Raw genomic sequence first — 16,286 nt, 5'->3', positions numbered from 1 at the left:
CTTTGTCTATGTCTCTGACGCATTTATGAAAACCTCTTATTTGATCCAGTGTTTGTTGACTTCCTTTGAAGAGTCTTCAAGAAGTTAGTTCTGTTTTTGCTTTCCAAAGATTTTTTTTATTGTGACTGTGACAGAAGGGTGAATTGCTAACTCTTTAAGTGAACACAGGCAGCGTTAGCCTGCAGGCCGAACTGAGATTATCCTGCTGACCGGAATAACCTGTTATCATTCGTGCATTGACAGAGAAACTGAAAAATGTTTTTATGTGAACCTACTCAAGAGTGTGACAGCTCATGTCACACGGGCAAACTTGATCTCAAGAAGCTAGGTGGCAAAGTGCGAGGCAGTTCCTGTTCCCAGCAGCTACATAACCCGATACACATTTTCAAACTTTGCATGATTTGCCTTCAGGAAGAGTTTTTCATGCCAACGTCTCAAATCCCATGTAGATTATTATGGCACCTGTAATACGATTAGTCAGTGATTAATCAGGGAAAGCTGCGTGATTATTTCAAAGGAAAACAAGACCAGAGTAGTTCACATACCTAGCGCTTGGAGGAATGTTATCTTTCACATTGTTCATTGCTTCCTGAATTAAAGGGTAGTTGCTTGCACGAAGCCAGGCCTCCCATTTTCCTGTAAAGCAGTTCATTGTCAAAGCTACTACGGCAATATTCCTGAGCTGATGACAGCTAGACACTTAGTGACTCATTAAAAAATGATGTTAAATCAAAGTCTGATTTCATTTCTAACAGAAGGTTTGATGTGGTAATATACACACCAAAAAATGGTTACCTCCACTTCTGAGCGCTTAACTGTTTTGAAAGTGAACTCAGTTTGAATATGACACATACAGTGTGAACAACCACAACCAGATTCAAAAACTTGAGCAAATCCAGTAATAGATTGTTTGTATTTTATGTTTTCCTTCACTACATCTAAAAGTCTGATATTTTATGTTTTACTCCACTACATGTCATAAAAAACGTAACTCCTCCATAATTCACTGAAGACACTGAGACCCATTCCAAGAAGAAATAGCAATGTCCGAAATTGGCCAGGGCTGCTTTTCCCAAAACTATCATAAGCCTAATTGGCACCAAATGCTCTCTTACGATCTACTTTGCTCACAATGCTTTTAGAAAACTCTGCCCAAGCTAAGTCACAAATGAATCATTCAGTGCCATTTGTGAACTGATTTAAAAATCACCATCCACCATACTATTCACACCAAACTGAATGATAACTATAATAACTGTAAGCCTCCACGCAAATACACAGTAACATTCTGTTTATCATAAGTTATGTTGTCTGATAATGTGATGTTGGATTATTAATTTTTATATCATAATTTGGGCTTTTCACCCATCTTTTTTTCAATTCTTTCTCATGCTTTTTTGCTGGGTTTTGAACAGAATAATAGTCTCTGAAACAGTACATTTACTTTTGATAATTAAAGATATGGTTCAATAAAAATATTAAATAAAATAAATAAAACTTTAATTATTCACTCACCCTCATGTTCTTCCAAGTCTACACCCCTTTCCGTCTTCTGTGGAACACAAACAAACAAAATGAATACATGTAAAAGTAAATTAATATATGTAAATGAGTGAATAATGACATGGTCTTGATCTATTTCGTGGTAGTGCTAAAGTAACGCTGAAATGTATTTCATTACATTAACTGTAGTTAATCTCAAGTACATGAGTTTGTCCAGCACTGGCGCTCACAGTACATTATGTACATCACTGAGTGGTCAAACTTAGACTTTCTGATGAACATTTGAGCCTGTTTCATGTACATTTCTGTACTTGACATGTTGGCTTGCGCGTTTGCACGCAGAGTCAGAGATTAGCTCATCTATCACACCCCACCCAAGAATGACCATTTGGCTTTCACAGCCTCTTAATAGAGAAATACTGCCAAGTCTAAAAGCACTCAACACCCCTCTAAGCCTTCACATTTTCATCTTCATAAATCAGCCGAGGAAATCTCCTCCTCCTCTAGCGGTTCCAGACAGACTTTCTCAGCGATCTCTGACCTGAAGTGTATGTCTATTTAAAAACCTAAATAAATATATAGCATGCATTCATTTCAGCTCTAATGGCTATGGATGAAGCGAGGGCAGGCCGGCCCTCAGTATAATCCTCCCACATGGCGACATGGCAATCAACATCAACCTTGGCCTTTTTCACCCCAGAGGGAAAACTGGGAATCTCCCTGTCTCCCTTCCCTCTTACTAAGGAGTGATGTCACTGAGAAGTACAATACGCCCTTGTAAAACGACCTTTAAGTCTCTTGGCACTTTTATTGCATGGCTTAGGCATGTCAGAATATAATTTTAGCCCCCCCATGACTTTATAGCTCCAACAAATGATTTTACTCTTTCACCCCTTCTTCATTTCCTCCTGCTCTGTTTTCCATTTTTGAGCATTTGACACTAACAAGTGATTTTATTTTATTTTTTGACGATGAAGTGGGCCCCCCAAAATTGGGAGTCTTTTCACGAGCCAAATTCCTGATTCCCCAAGTGCAATGAAGCATTGAATCAAGGCCCTGTAACTCTGTGAAACCCCCCATGTTCTTCGCAATGGATATGATCACACATTCATCAGTGCTCTGTCAAGTCTTTACGGCCCCTGCAGCTTAGTTTAAAAATCCCTCAGGAGGGAAAACCAGCCCTGAGGTCCTATTAGTTCTCACTTTAGCTTGCTATCAGTTTGGAAAAGTGCATAGTAACACAATGATATCACAGTTCAGCTCTATATAACTGTAGTGAACCCAAAGCTGATATGAAACAGCCCTGAGACTTATTGTCATGCGAAATTACATTCAGAACTTTGAGTGCTTTCCCGTGCAAACACCGCTATACTATGGCATTACAAATTGTTGCCAGGGTGTTGCTATGTATTCTGAGAGGTTGACAGGGCATTGCTATGTGTCCTGAGAGGTTGTCATGGCGTTGTTGTGTGTTCTGAGAGCTTGTCAGGGTGTTTCTATGTGTTGGGTGTTGTGTGTTTTCAGAGGTTGTCAGAATGTTTTTATGTGTTCTGAGAGGTTGTCAGGGTGTTGTTATGTAGTCTGAGAGGTTGTCAGGGTGTTGTTATGTGTTCTGAGAGGTTGTCGGTGTTGTTTCTTCTGAGAGGTTGTCAGGGTTTTGTTATGTGTTCTGAGAGGTTGTCTGTGTTGTTATGTGTTCTGAAAGACTGTCAGGGTGTTGTTTGATCTGAGAGGTTGTCAGGGTGTTGTTTGATCTGAGAGGTTGTCAGGGTGTTGTTTTGTGTTCTGAGAGGTTGTCTGTGTTGTTATGTGTTCTGAAAGACTGTCAGGGTGTTGTTTGATCTGAGAGGTTGTCAGGGTGCTGTTATGTAGTCTGAGAGGTTGTCAGGGTGTTGTTATGTGTTCTGAGAGATTGTCAGGGTGTTGTTATGTAGTCTGAGAGGTTGTCAGGGTGTTGTTTGTTCTGAGAGGTTGTCGGTGTTGTTTCTTCTGAGAGGTTGTCAGGGTTTTGTTATGTGTTCTGAGAGGTTGTCTGTGTTGTTATGTGTTCTGAAAGACTGTCAGGGTGTTGTTTGATCTGAGAGGTTGTCAGGGTGTTGTTTGATCTGAGAGGTTGTCAGGGTGTTGTTTTGTGTTCTGAGAGGTTGTCTGTGTTATGTGTTCTGAGAGGTTGTCAGGTTGTTGTTTGATCTGAGAGGTTGGCAGGGTATTGTTATGTGTTCTGAGAGGTTGTTGTTATGTTTTCTGAGAGGTTGTCTCTGTTGTTATGTGTTCTGAGAGGTTGTCAGGGTGTTGTTTTGTGTTCTGAGAGGTTGCTGGGACATTGCTATGGTTGCAAAGGTGTTCATAATTCTTACCATGGTGTTGCTTTGTTTTCTGGGTCGTTTCTGTGATGTTGCCATGTACTGTAGTTGCTACTGTATGTGTTATTGGTGGTTACCAGGGCATTGCTATGTACTCTGGGTGATTGCTAGGGCTTTACCATGTGGTTGCTATGATTTCTGGCTGGTGAACATGGTTTCTATGTGGGGTTTCTATGTGGGGTTTTCCAGGGCACTATTATATGTTTGCTAAGGTTTACCAGAATGTTGTAGTTTCTTAGCTATTGTTAAATTGTTGCTTACTAAAGTCAAACGATTAAACCTACAAGTCTTAATGATATTCTGCTCCCTAGATATAATCTTGGATTTTCTCCTTTTGAAAGTTTAATAGTTACGATGAGAGAGTGTTCCTGTGTGTTCAGGAGTTTCTCAAACATTCAGCTCCAAGAAAAAGGGAGTCAGTGGGGGAGGAATTTCTCTCCGGTGCGGCCATCGGTCAATCATGGCGCCAGACTACAGTCGTGTTTCATGGGCAGAAGAGTCTCCGTCCACTACCTCCCACACCAACACCACCCACACACTCATAAAATAGATCCTCAGATCTTTCTGCTGATGCATGAATGTGGCAGGGTCACCATAAGCGATGAGTTTGTCACTCTTTGGCTGCAGCTTTTCCTGGCGTCAGCTAAAACAAACCCCGCCAAATCAACACTTTACATTCGCTTCTGCTGGAAAATCCCAAGTTTCCGGCCCGTCCACTGGTCGCCTGCCGTTGTGTTTCTTTTTTCTCCTTTGTGTTCCTCCTCCTCCCTTCCACTGTGTATGTGCCAGATACGTTCAGATCCACAGTGCTGCTTATTGCATTGTTTAGTTTGCCTGCAATTCAGAGCAGGACGTGTCAACACCGTGGCCTTCAGAGACCACAGTCGAACGCAGCTGGCTGGCAGAGATAGAGTGAAAGAAAGAAAGAGAGCGAAAGAGAATGGGTGTGGAAACAAAAAGAAATATTTGAATTAAGAACAAGGTTCATACCAGTAATTCCATTGTTCTACATGCGAGGACAATTTGTTTAGCTTTGCAATCCCTTGCTTTGGCTTCAGAATTGTGAATTAATGTAAACAATCAGCACATGCATTGTTTGACTATATTGCCAATCAGACTGGTTCTTCACAATAAGCCTATATAAGAGCACTGCTAAATCTTAATAAAGAAGCACGCCCTTCATTTTCTGCTGATTTCTGCTGATGTTTGGTCACCTCCGTTCATCTGCTGTTGATTATAAACGCTGATCTAATCTCAGCGTGACACATCTGGCACAAACAAGTCCATGAAAACTGGGTAACTTTGCTGAAGCTTGCGGAGTGGGACAGAGCATCGGAAGGCCCCTATCCTGCTCCGCTGTGAACTCACATTGGGAGTCGTTTTATAAGCCTCTATAAGCGGTAATGTGAGAGAACATGTAAGCACCTCCAGGTTAACGAGTAAATATGATCTGCTGGAAACAGTAGTGCTTTTTAAAGAGTGTTATTCCTATTTATTATGTCTTTAAACTTAATAATCATACTCATGGATGGAACAAAAGAAACACTGTTTTTAATAAACATTTTGGGGGTTGTATAACGTTCATGTATTTTGGAAAATTTGTCCGTTGGTTTGGGATTGAAAGGTACTTGGTGTTATGAAGCACCTGGAATGACATGAGCAAATCATCTTGTCATGTGATGTAAAAACTATATAGAAGAGTTAAACATGGTTGGACAACAGGAAGAAAATGTAGTTGCACTATTTGGACCCTAAAATTTACAATTTACTTTTTTTTTCTTTTTTTTTAAAGGGGCCCACCAAAACCTGTCAGCTGAAGTTGATGGGAGTAACAGAATAGCTCTTTAAATCAGATGGCAAGAACTGGCCAGCCCCTGAGAAGCACAATACATGGAATACCCCCTAGACTTTGTAAATGGGACCAGATTGCAACCACATGTTAGAAATCAAATACAGTAAGAATTGGTCATGTTTTCTCGAACAAGAACAACGCTACATTGCAATAGAACAATACGTGAATCAGATTTAAAATCAGAATGTTCCTGAATGAAAATAAATCAATTCATTAAAAATAAAACTGTAAATTGTTTTAAATCCATCTTAAGCGGAACACTGTGGATGGTTTCTAAATGCTGATGCAAGTTGTTCATTAATTCAAGTTCTAATCCAAGATGTTCTTCCAGTTTAAACCAACTAAGTAGTCTAATGCAGTCTAATACTTAACACAAAGGATTCAAAGCGCTGTAGTTTTAAGTTTGGTGGGCATTAGCATAATGCAGTTCAATACAATGATGACTGAGAAATGTAGGACTACAAATTAATTTCTCAAAAGTCTGATGTATTTGATATAACAATTTTTCTACAACTTACGTTTAAAATATAAAAAAAATCTTCAGATTTCAAAGTAAAAACACTTGATGGGACCTGAACTTGAACATTTTTAGAATTACATTAAAAGGTAATTTACTTGCTAGGACTATAAATCAGATGACATAATACATATTCTTTAGCAAAGTTCAAAATGTTTATAATTAAGGCACCTTACAAATTAATTCATCATATGTGATAAAGTTTGGTTAAAGGAACAGTTCGCTCAGAAATAAAAATACTACCACAGTTTCCTCGGCCTCATGTTGTTTTACATCCATCTGTCTTCAGTGGAACTCAAACAGAGACTTTTCACTTCAGATGTTTCTTTCTGAAACAATAAAAGTGAACAGCGATTAAACTGTCATTCCGTCAAACATCTCCATCTGTGTTCCATGCATGGAATGAGGAAAGCCATAGGGGTTAGGAAAAACTGGGGAAAATGATAGCCTAACAGAATTCAATTTTGAGTGAGTTATGACTTTAAACGAGATTTTCCAGCAGGACACCAACGATTTTATGAGACAAAGGCTAAGCTACGTAACTTTTTACAAGTAATTCTTACATATTATGATCGAACTGAACATAAAAGCAAAAACGAAAGAGGCTTTACACATTCACATCTTTACAGGAAAGCAAAACCTGCACTTAGTTTCCTTGATAGTCAAGCGCTGCCCCGCCTCCATGTTTTTTCATATGTAGAGACTTGAGAAGGAATTCTGCCCCAGCTTTTGTCTCGAGCTGAAGTAACACACGCTACGGTCAGCATGACAAGCTCACACACCATGCAATATATCGGACTTCTGCTGCTGGCTGCAATTCTCCTGCAAACAATAGCCGTGGCTGTAACGTTCATATACTTCAGCAACGTCTTATCGACGGTAAGCGCCGTTTAACATGAGCGTGTTTATTCACGTTACCTCAGAACTTGTGCAAAGTGTGCCTTATCGCCTTGTTGTGCATATTGCGACACTGGAAATGGCATTAAATCGAAGACTCTGGAGCGAATTGCTTTGGTTTGAAAGCGTTTCTCGGTTCGTTTGCTGAGGTTTCTGCCTGCATTTTGTTTAGTGGACAGCTGCCAACAGGTCGCTCAGTGGAGCCTGAAGTACAAGTTAAGCAACAGCAGACGACTATCAATGGCAATGCACAGTTTTTGCGAAAAAAAGTCAGCATTTTGTGTATGCAAAATATATATTTCTATAATTATTATTGTATAATAAATAATTAAAAAAAGCACATATTGTATTAATTTGGGCAATGTATGCATAGAACAGATTTCTATGCATACAGTGCATTTTATGTATGCATAACATTAGAAATGGAACATACCGTGTCTTATTTTCATTTTTTACATTTTGTGTATACATACAATGACACGATTTAAGCATTTATCATTTTATTACAAATACGCATCTATAATATTATATAATTATTTCAGCATTGTATGCAAGAAAACATTATACGATTAAAAAAAAATTAATAATAGTAAATGTCATTTTGTAAACATGCAATTTAAAACAATTTTGATTATAAATAAAAAAACGTCTTAACTTTTTTGCGACTTATGAATGCAAATATAATCAGTCAGTCATCATATAATAATGAAAGTCAATTAGATTTTGCATTGTATAAATAGATAACTAAAATTATATAAATGTATAATTTCTAAAAGTATAATTTTTTTGTTGCATTTTATGTATACAAAAGAGAAAAAATATTAAAATTGTTACTGTCATGGACCTAGATTTGATTTAATTAGAATAAGTATGTGTAATATCATTACTTTTTGTTTGGTCACCGAGCTAATTTAATTAAATATATATATATATATAATATTTAATAGTATATATTTTTTTTTATTTACAGATGAAAGAGACCTTCTCCAAGAGCAGCGTGTCGTGTCTGATGCGCGCTAACCTCAGAACAATAAAGGCTCAGGAATTGAACGCGGCGGAAGGAAAGGACGACCCCTGCTGGCAGGTCACTCAACAGCTCCACTTTTTGATTGAAAAGGTATCCGCTTCAGAGTGGGGTCTTGAATCATAAAGCTGGCCAGGGTGTAGACAATGAGTCCATTTATGACTTGGATTGTTTTTCCTTTTTTGAATTAATAGAGGAATTTCCTTTAAGCTTGAGGAAACCCAGATTAGGAGAATTCCTTAGAATCTCTATGCTGAATCTCTATGATTGGTCTAGGCACAACACTCATTGTGAAACCTGAAATTGAATCTTTTTTAAATGCTATTTCTTAATTTCCTTTAACAGTCAATGTCAAGTCGTTACCAAAAAGAAATTTCATCTGCTGTCAAAGGTATTTCACAGCACATTCATATTTTATTTTATGTGAAGACAAACTACGAGTGAACAAACCTTATGGCTTTTAACAGACGAAGTCTCACGTGTACTTCCCTCTTTGGTGATCCAAGATCAAGACGATTCCCCTCGGCCTAAGATTGCAGCACATGTGACTGGGAGCTATATACCAGAAAAAGATGGAGGAGGTATGTCTTATTCCTAAAAAAAAAATATTTAAGCTTTGTTTATTAGTTGCTGGAATTTGGTAAAGTTTGACTTCTGCAGCTCTTTTCAGTTTCTGTTTTTGTCCTGATTTATTACAACAACAGCAACTACTAGTTTATCTTTGGATCATAGTCCACATTCACCTTTTAAGTACACTAAGATATGCAGCCAGACTGGAAAACCACTGAGCTATGCAAAAACAGCTTTGCATTCCTGCAAATAAACATTGCATTTTGATGTTAGCTTCCTTCAAAGAAAGCCCATAAACCTTTAATGTAGGTCAGAGGACGTTTTACTCTTTTAAAAAAAACTGTTTCATCATATCTCTGTGGCTACTTGCCCTAAACAAAACGAGATGAGTCTTTGAAACAAGCACTCCGTTCTGTTCGTCTGCCAAATGCTGAAACAATGCAGCTTTTCTGTCAAACCCGACCCATGATCCTTCTCTTTGGCTTAACAATGCAGGTCAACCAAACAGGAAGGTGTATGGCCAGAAGATTCAGTCGTGGGAGTCTGAAAAAGGTCTGGCTTTCCTCCAGAACGTGGAGTTAAGTGACGGAGAACTGGTGTTGCCGCAGGCCGGGCTTTATTACATCTACTCCCAAACTTACTTCCGACATATGCTTATTGAGGAAGACGAAAGCGACCGTGAGGAAGAGGACAGGACGTTGGGCGAATCGGTTTGGGGGAAACCGATGTTGCAGTATGTTTATAAAAAAGTCAGTTCGTATCCGGTGCCAATCCTGCTAATGAAGAACGCCCGGACGACCTGCTGGTCACGTGACACAGAATACGGCCTGTATTCCATCTACCAAGCGGGGCTTTTTCAGCTTGGAGGAGGCGACAGGGTGTTTGTGACGGTCAGCAACGTAAGCACCATCGACATGGACGAGAAGTCAAGCTTCTTCGGAGCGTTTTTGGTCAGCTAGTGATGCACAACTAGAAAACAGAGCAGCTCACGCTTTGTTTTGAGCTCCAAGATGAGCAACAAGACTCGGCTTGCACGGTATTTCTACCTGAGCTTTATCTGAACGGCCGCCAAGCGCCTTAAAACATTTGGACGCGCCTGCCGAAGTGCTCCGTCTCTTGCCAAAACAGTTAACCTTGATTGATGAGAGCTCGGAAAGGGGCAAATATTTGGTGCTTTTTTTACATTCGGTCGACGGATCCGATCGTAAATCAACTCCTTGGTGAAACGTGTTGAAGCTCAAATCCAGCACGTCTGCCCTGGAGGGGCGACAGAAAGCGAGGGGCTTGCCAGGACATTTTGGAAGCGAGTTGTTTGGACACGACGCGTCTGTCCGGGCAGGAAAAAGGAAGGCGCGACTTTAAGCAAGACTTTCACACCTGTGGAAGAGCTGCAGGCTTTTCCTGTGTGCTTCTGTCCTCTTTGGACTTGTGATTGCATTGCCTTTCTCACATTTTTTTTAAAGACTAACTGCATATTAGGATGTAGAAATGCGGTTGGAGAGACTTCTAAATCATGCCTTGATTGTATTATTGACACGATTGTCAGCATAAGCACTATAATTGTGTTTGTATTGCGAGTTCTTTTTCTATCATAATTCATTCCTTAAGCATAAATCTTGTACATTAGCTAAATGTGAAAATCACTGTGACGTTGTAAAATTTTAAATCGTCTTGTACATACTATCTGTTGTATATACTTTTACCAATGCTGAACATATACTGAGGATTTCTGCATTTTTGGTTTGTTCTTTGTAGTGTTGGTTAATTTTATAACATTTATCCTGAAACTGACTGACTCAGTTCAAAGTAACTATGTACGTTACAGTACACCGTGTTCTTCCTTTCCGTATACTTTCTTACCCAGACCATAATTCCTCATATTAAATATGGACACTATACAGTATGTTGGTAAAGCAATTATTGGGTGATTCATTATACATTTTTAAGACCATATAATATAACTATATTACTTCAATATTGTTGTAACAGTCAGAGATAAGTTAATAGAAATAAAAATGAATACAAAAAAAAAAAATGTTACAACAATATTAGTATAGTTATATTGTCTTTAAATATGAATGTATGTATACACAAACACACACAATATCTAAACTGTGACAATATATTAGGTGATTATTCTTACATATAAAATATTTGCTATCCACTGGAACTTTTACATTTTTTTGCATTATGGCTATTTTATTTCTTTGATTTGGCTCTCATTTTAAATACATTTGTAGAAAGATTGATTTGATTGCCTATAAACAAAGAGGTTATGAATATGCAAATTGCTGAGGTGCATAGCAAAATAGCAAATTATTTTTGTCTGTAATCTGCCCACTTGTGGTAAATGCTGAAAATACAATTCTGGGCAAAAGTCCAGAACATTACTGCACCCTATGGATTATGACTCCAGCTAACCATCTAGTGTTCTTTGGAACTTGACCAATTAATAGTTATATTTTTAACATCTGATGTTTTAGGTGCAGTATATATGGTTACTGTAGACAAAGATGCTCCAATTGAAAACAAACGCAATATATATGGATTTTCCCACGTTCCCAATAGTGCCTACCTATGCTATATTTATCCTGAGCTGGAATATTAATGAAATACCTCATTAAAATCGCATGCTTATAAATTATGTTAGCCCTGTAAAAAAAGCCACCTCCACAAGCTATACCCACCTTCATGTTACTTCTGGTTGATTTAGCCAAGAAAAACACATTGGACACGTACAGTTCACTCATGTACAGCCATACAAGTTATGCACTCACATATGGACAACATATGTTTCATTGCAATGTCTTGTTGTAATTGTAATACACTCTTGTAATTATTTGCAGCACCCATTGTTTAACATCACATGTCTGTGCGGCTGTGTTTAGCTTATTCCATTTGCATTCAAGTCTGGATATACAGTCACACTAATTAATACATTAATCATTTAAACAACCTTTCTAAACTTGTCAAAAAGGTTTATAAAATCACCTTCAGAAAAAAAAAAAAACGAACAAACAATGCAACTTCTAAGATAAAGCGATTTTTGAAATGAAAGACAAGAGTCATGTTAGGATTTGTCTTTTTTTGTGGAAATATGTTACATTTATATTACAGGTATTTAAATGCCCCAAGGAAAAAAAAAACAGTTTGAGACAGCAAAAACTAGCACAATCAGGACAACAACATAATTTAGACAGAAAACCGTACATACTGCATCTGTGTGAATTGCATCTGTAGAAATGGTATCCAGCTGATGCCCTGGGTGGACCGTAATCTATGTTAAGTGATACCCAATAAATACTGCAAATGTTGTTAATGCAACTTACAAAATATATCATAAAATGTACTTTTTAAATCGAATTCCTTAAGTCTGTGTACAAAAACGGTTTATAAATACCAGTCTCTACTGATGCTGTAGGGTACCACTCATTTAACATGTCTCATCCCCTAACCTACAATTGAAAATCTTCCACATATGCACATAGCGTGACCCACAACAATGAGGTCAGGTATATCTTGCCAAAGACCATGCCTTATAGATCACTTGTACTTGAATGTAAAAAAAAAAAAAAAAAGAGGACCTTTCCCAAAAGATACTCTCGACTTACAGTATCTCCTCCTAAAGGTGTGCAAGAAAACCAAAACGAATAGTACAAATGATTTAAAGGCACGAGCTTCAGCAATAACTAGTTTAATTGATCGTGTGAACTGGAACAGGATCACAGTAGCTGCCTTATCGCGGACTCTGCTGGCATCAGCCCCTCGGTACAGTGCCATCACACTGAAAGCAAGCCGGTTTGGAATACAGGGTGATGTTAAAGGAGAATCATCTGGTACTCAGTCAAACCTCATGTCCAATGGTTCATCGAATCCTTTGTCTTCGTGTGGCCCCGTAGCCAAGAAGGAGGCCACAGGTGAGCCAGCCGCCGTGGAGACGTTAAGCATCCCGCCGGCTCCGCTACCGGTGGCGTTCCGCACTGCGATGCTGGTGACGTTGATGCCTAGAGTGAGTCTTGTCTGCTCGAGCGCCTTCTCTGGCACCGCGAAGGCCTCCAGCTTCTTTTCGCCATTGGCCATGTAGGAGTTCTGGCAACCCCTGCATATGCAGTCCAGACAGGCTTTGCGGTTGGAGTAACAGGGGCATCGCTGTCCACGGCATGTAAGAACACTTGGGTTTTGAGTTGCTCTGCCGCACTTGCAGCCCTTTTTCTCCTGCGCCTTTTTGTACACCACTTTCGTGGGGCTCCCGGGAATGAGGGTGTTAGTCAGAATCCGTTCTTTCGTCTTTTCCTTCGACTTTGGAGTGCCCTGTTTGGACTTAGTGTATGCCTTTTTGGGTCCATGGTTGTCAATGGTCTTTTTGACAGTTTTCGCAGGCACCAGTAACGCCTTGCCCACTTTAGAAAGGCCACCACCGTTGGGCACCGCCGCCATGTGAGGGATAGTCTGAGTGGGAGATTTAGGTTCGCACTTGACTGGAACGGGGGTGGAAGCGCCCAACGTTGGGCCGCAGACGAAAGTGGAAATGGGTACGGGTTGAATCTTCTCGCTGTCGCTTTCCGACCGCGACCGCTTCCGGTTGGACCGTGGCATTCTGGGCGTCACCGCGGAACAGGATATTCCCAAATGTTGTGGATTCTTTTGGGAGATTGGGTGCTGGGGCAAAAGAACCTCCTGCGAGTGTTGCGGGAGAGAGGAAAGCTGCCGAGCAGAGTCGATCGATACAAATGGTCCTTTCATGTTCGCCGAAGGTTCGAGAGTCGACTGCAATATCGCAGGGCACTCATCCTGGGCGACGTGGTCTGGTTCTAGAGTCCTGAGCACTTCCTCTACACTCAAGAGGAGAGTCCCGCCATCATGTTTAATATCCTCGCCAAAGCCACAAATGTCCATGGTGCTGGTGCAAAGGTCCTCGCCAGCAGCTGCCACTGCCTCGCACACAGGGATCTCATTTGTGAAACTTCTCTTGTTTCACTGCATCGCCCCCGCTTTCCGCGTCTGGAACACTGGCCTCTAGTGAAGGTAAACTGGCAGTCAACTCCTCCACGTTGGTCAAGCCATTGCAGTCCTGGAGACCATTCACCCCTAGAGGACTGAGGTCTTGCTGCTTGATTTCTGTCGATGGGGACTGTCCCTCACTGTGAAGCGTTTCTGAGGTTGAGGGTGTAGGGGACTTGTTTGTCAAGCTCAGGGAGAGTGACTCCTCCCCCAGTCTGTTGTCCAATGAGAGACCCTCATTCAAGAGAGCCAAGATGTCTGGGGACCCTCCCACAGTACTTGAAATGTGTTGGGCGAGAGGAGAGTCTGCGATGTACTCGCAGAGTTTTCTGTAGCAGTCCACCAAGATGCAGAGCTGCTTATTCTCTTCAAACTGCTCATAGTCTTTACACCAGCTGCACGAGGGTTTCATCATCATCTTTTTACCTTTACATGATTTACAGACATAGTGCTGGCACGATGAGTTGGTAGGGGCGATTGGATCTTGTAGCAAATTGCCTGAATAAAGAAAGAAACCATGTTTAGGCCATGAATCAAGAGAAAAGGTATTATAACCAAACAGCTACATGCTAATTAAGCAATGATCATTCTAATCGGTTTTGTGGCTCATGAGCAATGCAATACAAGCACTACATTATATCTAAACAAGACACGGTTCTGTAATATTCAATAAAAAGCCCTGCATGTGTGCTGACATCAGAGGGTCATGTGATCTTGCATGATGTCGATCATATTACATGCTCAGCATATGGTTAGCAGGGATCTCAAATGGATTGTGTTTCTAAATACATGAACATTACGTAAGCATGCAATGCTTAATATAAATATTAAACAATTACTGTTGTGACTACAAAATATGCGTGGATTATAAACAGCCAGATTAGCAAAAGGAGATTGCAATCAGGCATCCCACACCTATTGACCGATCAATTTATTACTTGCAATCAAAGTGCATTCCTAGCTAATTATAAAACAATTATGACATGAAATTCATGCATTACTGGAAAATTATATATATATAATGATTTGCATGCCGGACCAATTATGTTTCTTTGAATGTATTTCTAATATACACATTTATAAATAAATATATAATTATTATATATACTATATTTATATGAAATATTTGTTGTATGTAAAGACAGAATCTGGGTAACTGGGCAATTTGTCTCAAGCTACCGGTTTTATCTGAATGAGCAGGCAAGCCATTACTATTCAATCGCCATGCATCTATAAACACAGAGTCTGCATGCACGGCTGTGTGTCTAAATGCCCAGGCTCCAGTTGTCATTGTAGGTCAGGAATTTGTGGACTGAATGGGGGTGTGTCATGGTCGGTGTAGCTCTGAGAGCAGCTCTAAGCGTGCAGTGATCAAGCAGAAGTGATCATGCAAGCATGCAGTGATGAAGCAGAATAAACGGGCTCTCACCACACACAAGGCAGGCGAGAGACTGTCTGAAAAAAGGCAAGAGCTTATAGATTTCCGCCAAAGCCTGGGGGTCCCTGGGATCGCACTGCAGCACCGACCGACAAGCTGACACGTAGAGAGTGGTCGCATTCACCGGGTTCATCTCAGCAGTGTCGAGCTAGAGATCCAGTTCGGGGAGGAAAAAAAAGAGAAGGAGCGACAGTACAAGGCTTCAGTCCCGCCGGCAGCCCACGTATCATCAATGTCGATGAACCTGAGCGTGAAAATCCGTCGAGTGTGAAATGCAAGGGAGATTTCAGCAGATATGCTTGTCTTTACATCGTATGCATTAAAACCACTCCATCTTAACGTTTGCCCCTCTTCCACGGCACGAAATACGGCCAGACCATCATCGTCGTCATCGGATGAAAGCACATCCACGGTGATCCGTTTGAAAACACATTCAGTGATGCATTTGCACTATTGCTTGCATTCTTTTTTATATTCAACAACACACTGGTGGCGCTCTTCACCCCACCGGGCCTCCAATTACTACCAAATTCAAACAGAGCACAAACGAACTCCTCGTCTTGTCTTGTATGAACGCAGTCCTTATTTGCAGCACTATTCCATAGGTGTTTATTATTCTTGTCGTGCATATACGCGATCAGCCTCAGATCATCATAGCAGCAGCAGCAGCACACAAGCACCGTCACTCTGTTATTGTCCGCCGCTCTTCATAGCGCCGCCGCCGCTGCAAATACAGAAAACAGGCCGCTTTTGTGCATCAAATCTTCCAGTGGGTTAGGCTACCAGATATTCACCGTGCATGCTGGCGAAGTAATTTCAGCTCGGGTGTAACAAAGCTCCGTGAGTTAGCTGCGCCTCAGGAACAAAAACAGGCCGCTTCGCTTCTTTTTAGGATTTATCCTGCCGTTTTCTTTCGCTTTGGTGAGTCGTACGTGTTACGCCTGATAAATACGCGAATTTAATATCCACACCATGTGCACAAATTATTCTTTGGAGAAAAAAAGACGTATGGATATATATTCAGTAGCGATATTGAAATGTATGTGTATTTGAAAAGGCTTCCTCTCCGCATTAGAACAAGGAGGGGGCGCTGCTGTCCACCTCTCGCGAGAACAAAGGAA

At 40.4% G+C, this 16,286-nt stretch overlaps 1 protein-coding gene, 1 long non-coding RNA gene and 1 pseudogene across 3 annotated transcripts; 1 reads left to right on the top strand and 2 right to left on the bottom strand.

Moving 5' to 3' along the window:
- Positions 1-93: 93 nt before the first annotated feature.
- Positions 94-8,716, bottom strand: LOC113081535 (uncharacterized). Of its 2 annotated transcripts, none has more exons than XR_003282245.1 (5): positions 8,607-8,716; positions 6,479-6,564; positions 1,516-1,552; positions 546-636; positions 94-462 (listed from the first exon to the last, which is right to left on the bottom strand). It is a non-coding gene; the product is annotated as an uncharacterized LOC113081535 (long non-coding RNA). The 2 variants fall into 2 exon arrangements; XR_003282246.1 differs by having other exon boundaries at positions 6,482-6,564.
- LOC113081534 (tumor necrosis factor ligand superfamily member 10-like) lies at positions 6,896-10,629 on the top strand. The gene is made up of 5 exons (XM_026253609.1): positions 6,896-7,114; positions 8,103-8,249; positions 8,502-8,547; positions 8,624-8,737; positions 9,222-10,629. The coding sequence occupies exons 1-5, from the start codon at positions 7,001-7,003 to the stop codon at positions 9,683-9,685; spliced, it is 885 nt and encodes a 294-aa protein (XP_026109394.1). The 5' UTR covers positions 6,896-7,000; the 3' UTR covers positions 9,686-10,629.
- An 821-nt stretch (positions 10,630-11,450) lies between these two features.
- On the bottom strand, positions 11,451-16,069 carry LOC113081531 (E3 ubiquitin-protein ligase MSL2-like; annotated as a pseudogene).
- Positions 16,070-16,286: the final 217 nt, after the last annotated feature.

The sequence above is a fragment of the Carassius auratus genome, unplaced genomic scaffold (assembly GCF_003368295.1).
Source record: "Carassius auratus strain Wakin unplaced genomic scaffold, ASM336829v1 scaf_tig00034526, whole genome shotgun sequence".
Classification (NCBI taxonomy): domain Eukaryota; kingdom Metazoa; phylum Chordata; class Actinopteri; order Cypriniformes; family Cyprinidae; genus Carassius; species Carassius auratus.
Note: the sequence above shows the minus strand (reverse complement) of the source record. Positions and strands in the feature narration are given on the sequence as shown.

Excerpts from the sequence above, each read along its gene's own strand:
- LOC113081534 (XM_026253609.1), top strand. The coding sequence starts at position 7,001 with ATGACAAGCTCACACACCATGCAATATATCGGACTTCTGCTGCTGGCT. Across the intron at positions 7,115-8,102 it reads TCAGCAACGTCTTATCGACG|ATGAAAGAGACCTTCTCCAA; the intron begins GTAAGCGCCGTT and ends TTTTATTTACAG. Across the intron at positions 8,738-9,221 it reads ACCAGAAAAAGATGGAGGAG|GTCAACCAAACAGGAAGGTG; the intron begins GTATGTCTTATT and ends TTAACAATGCAG.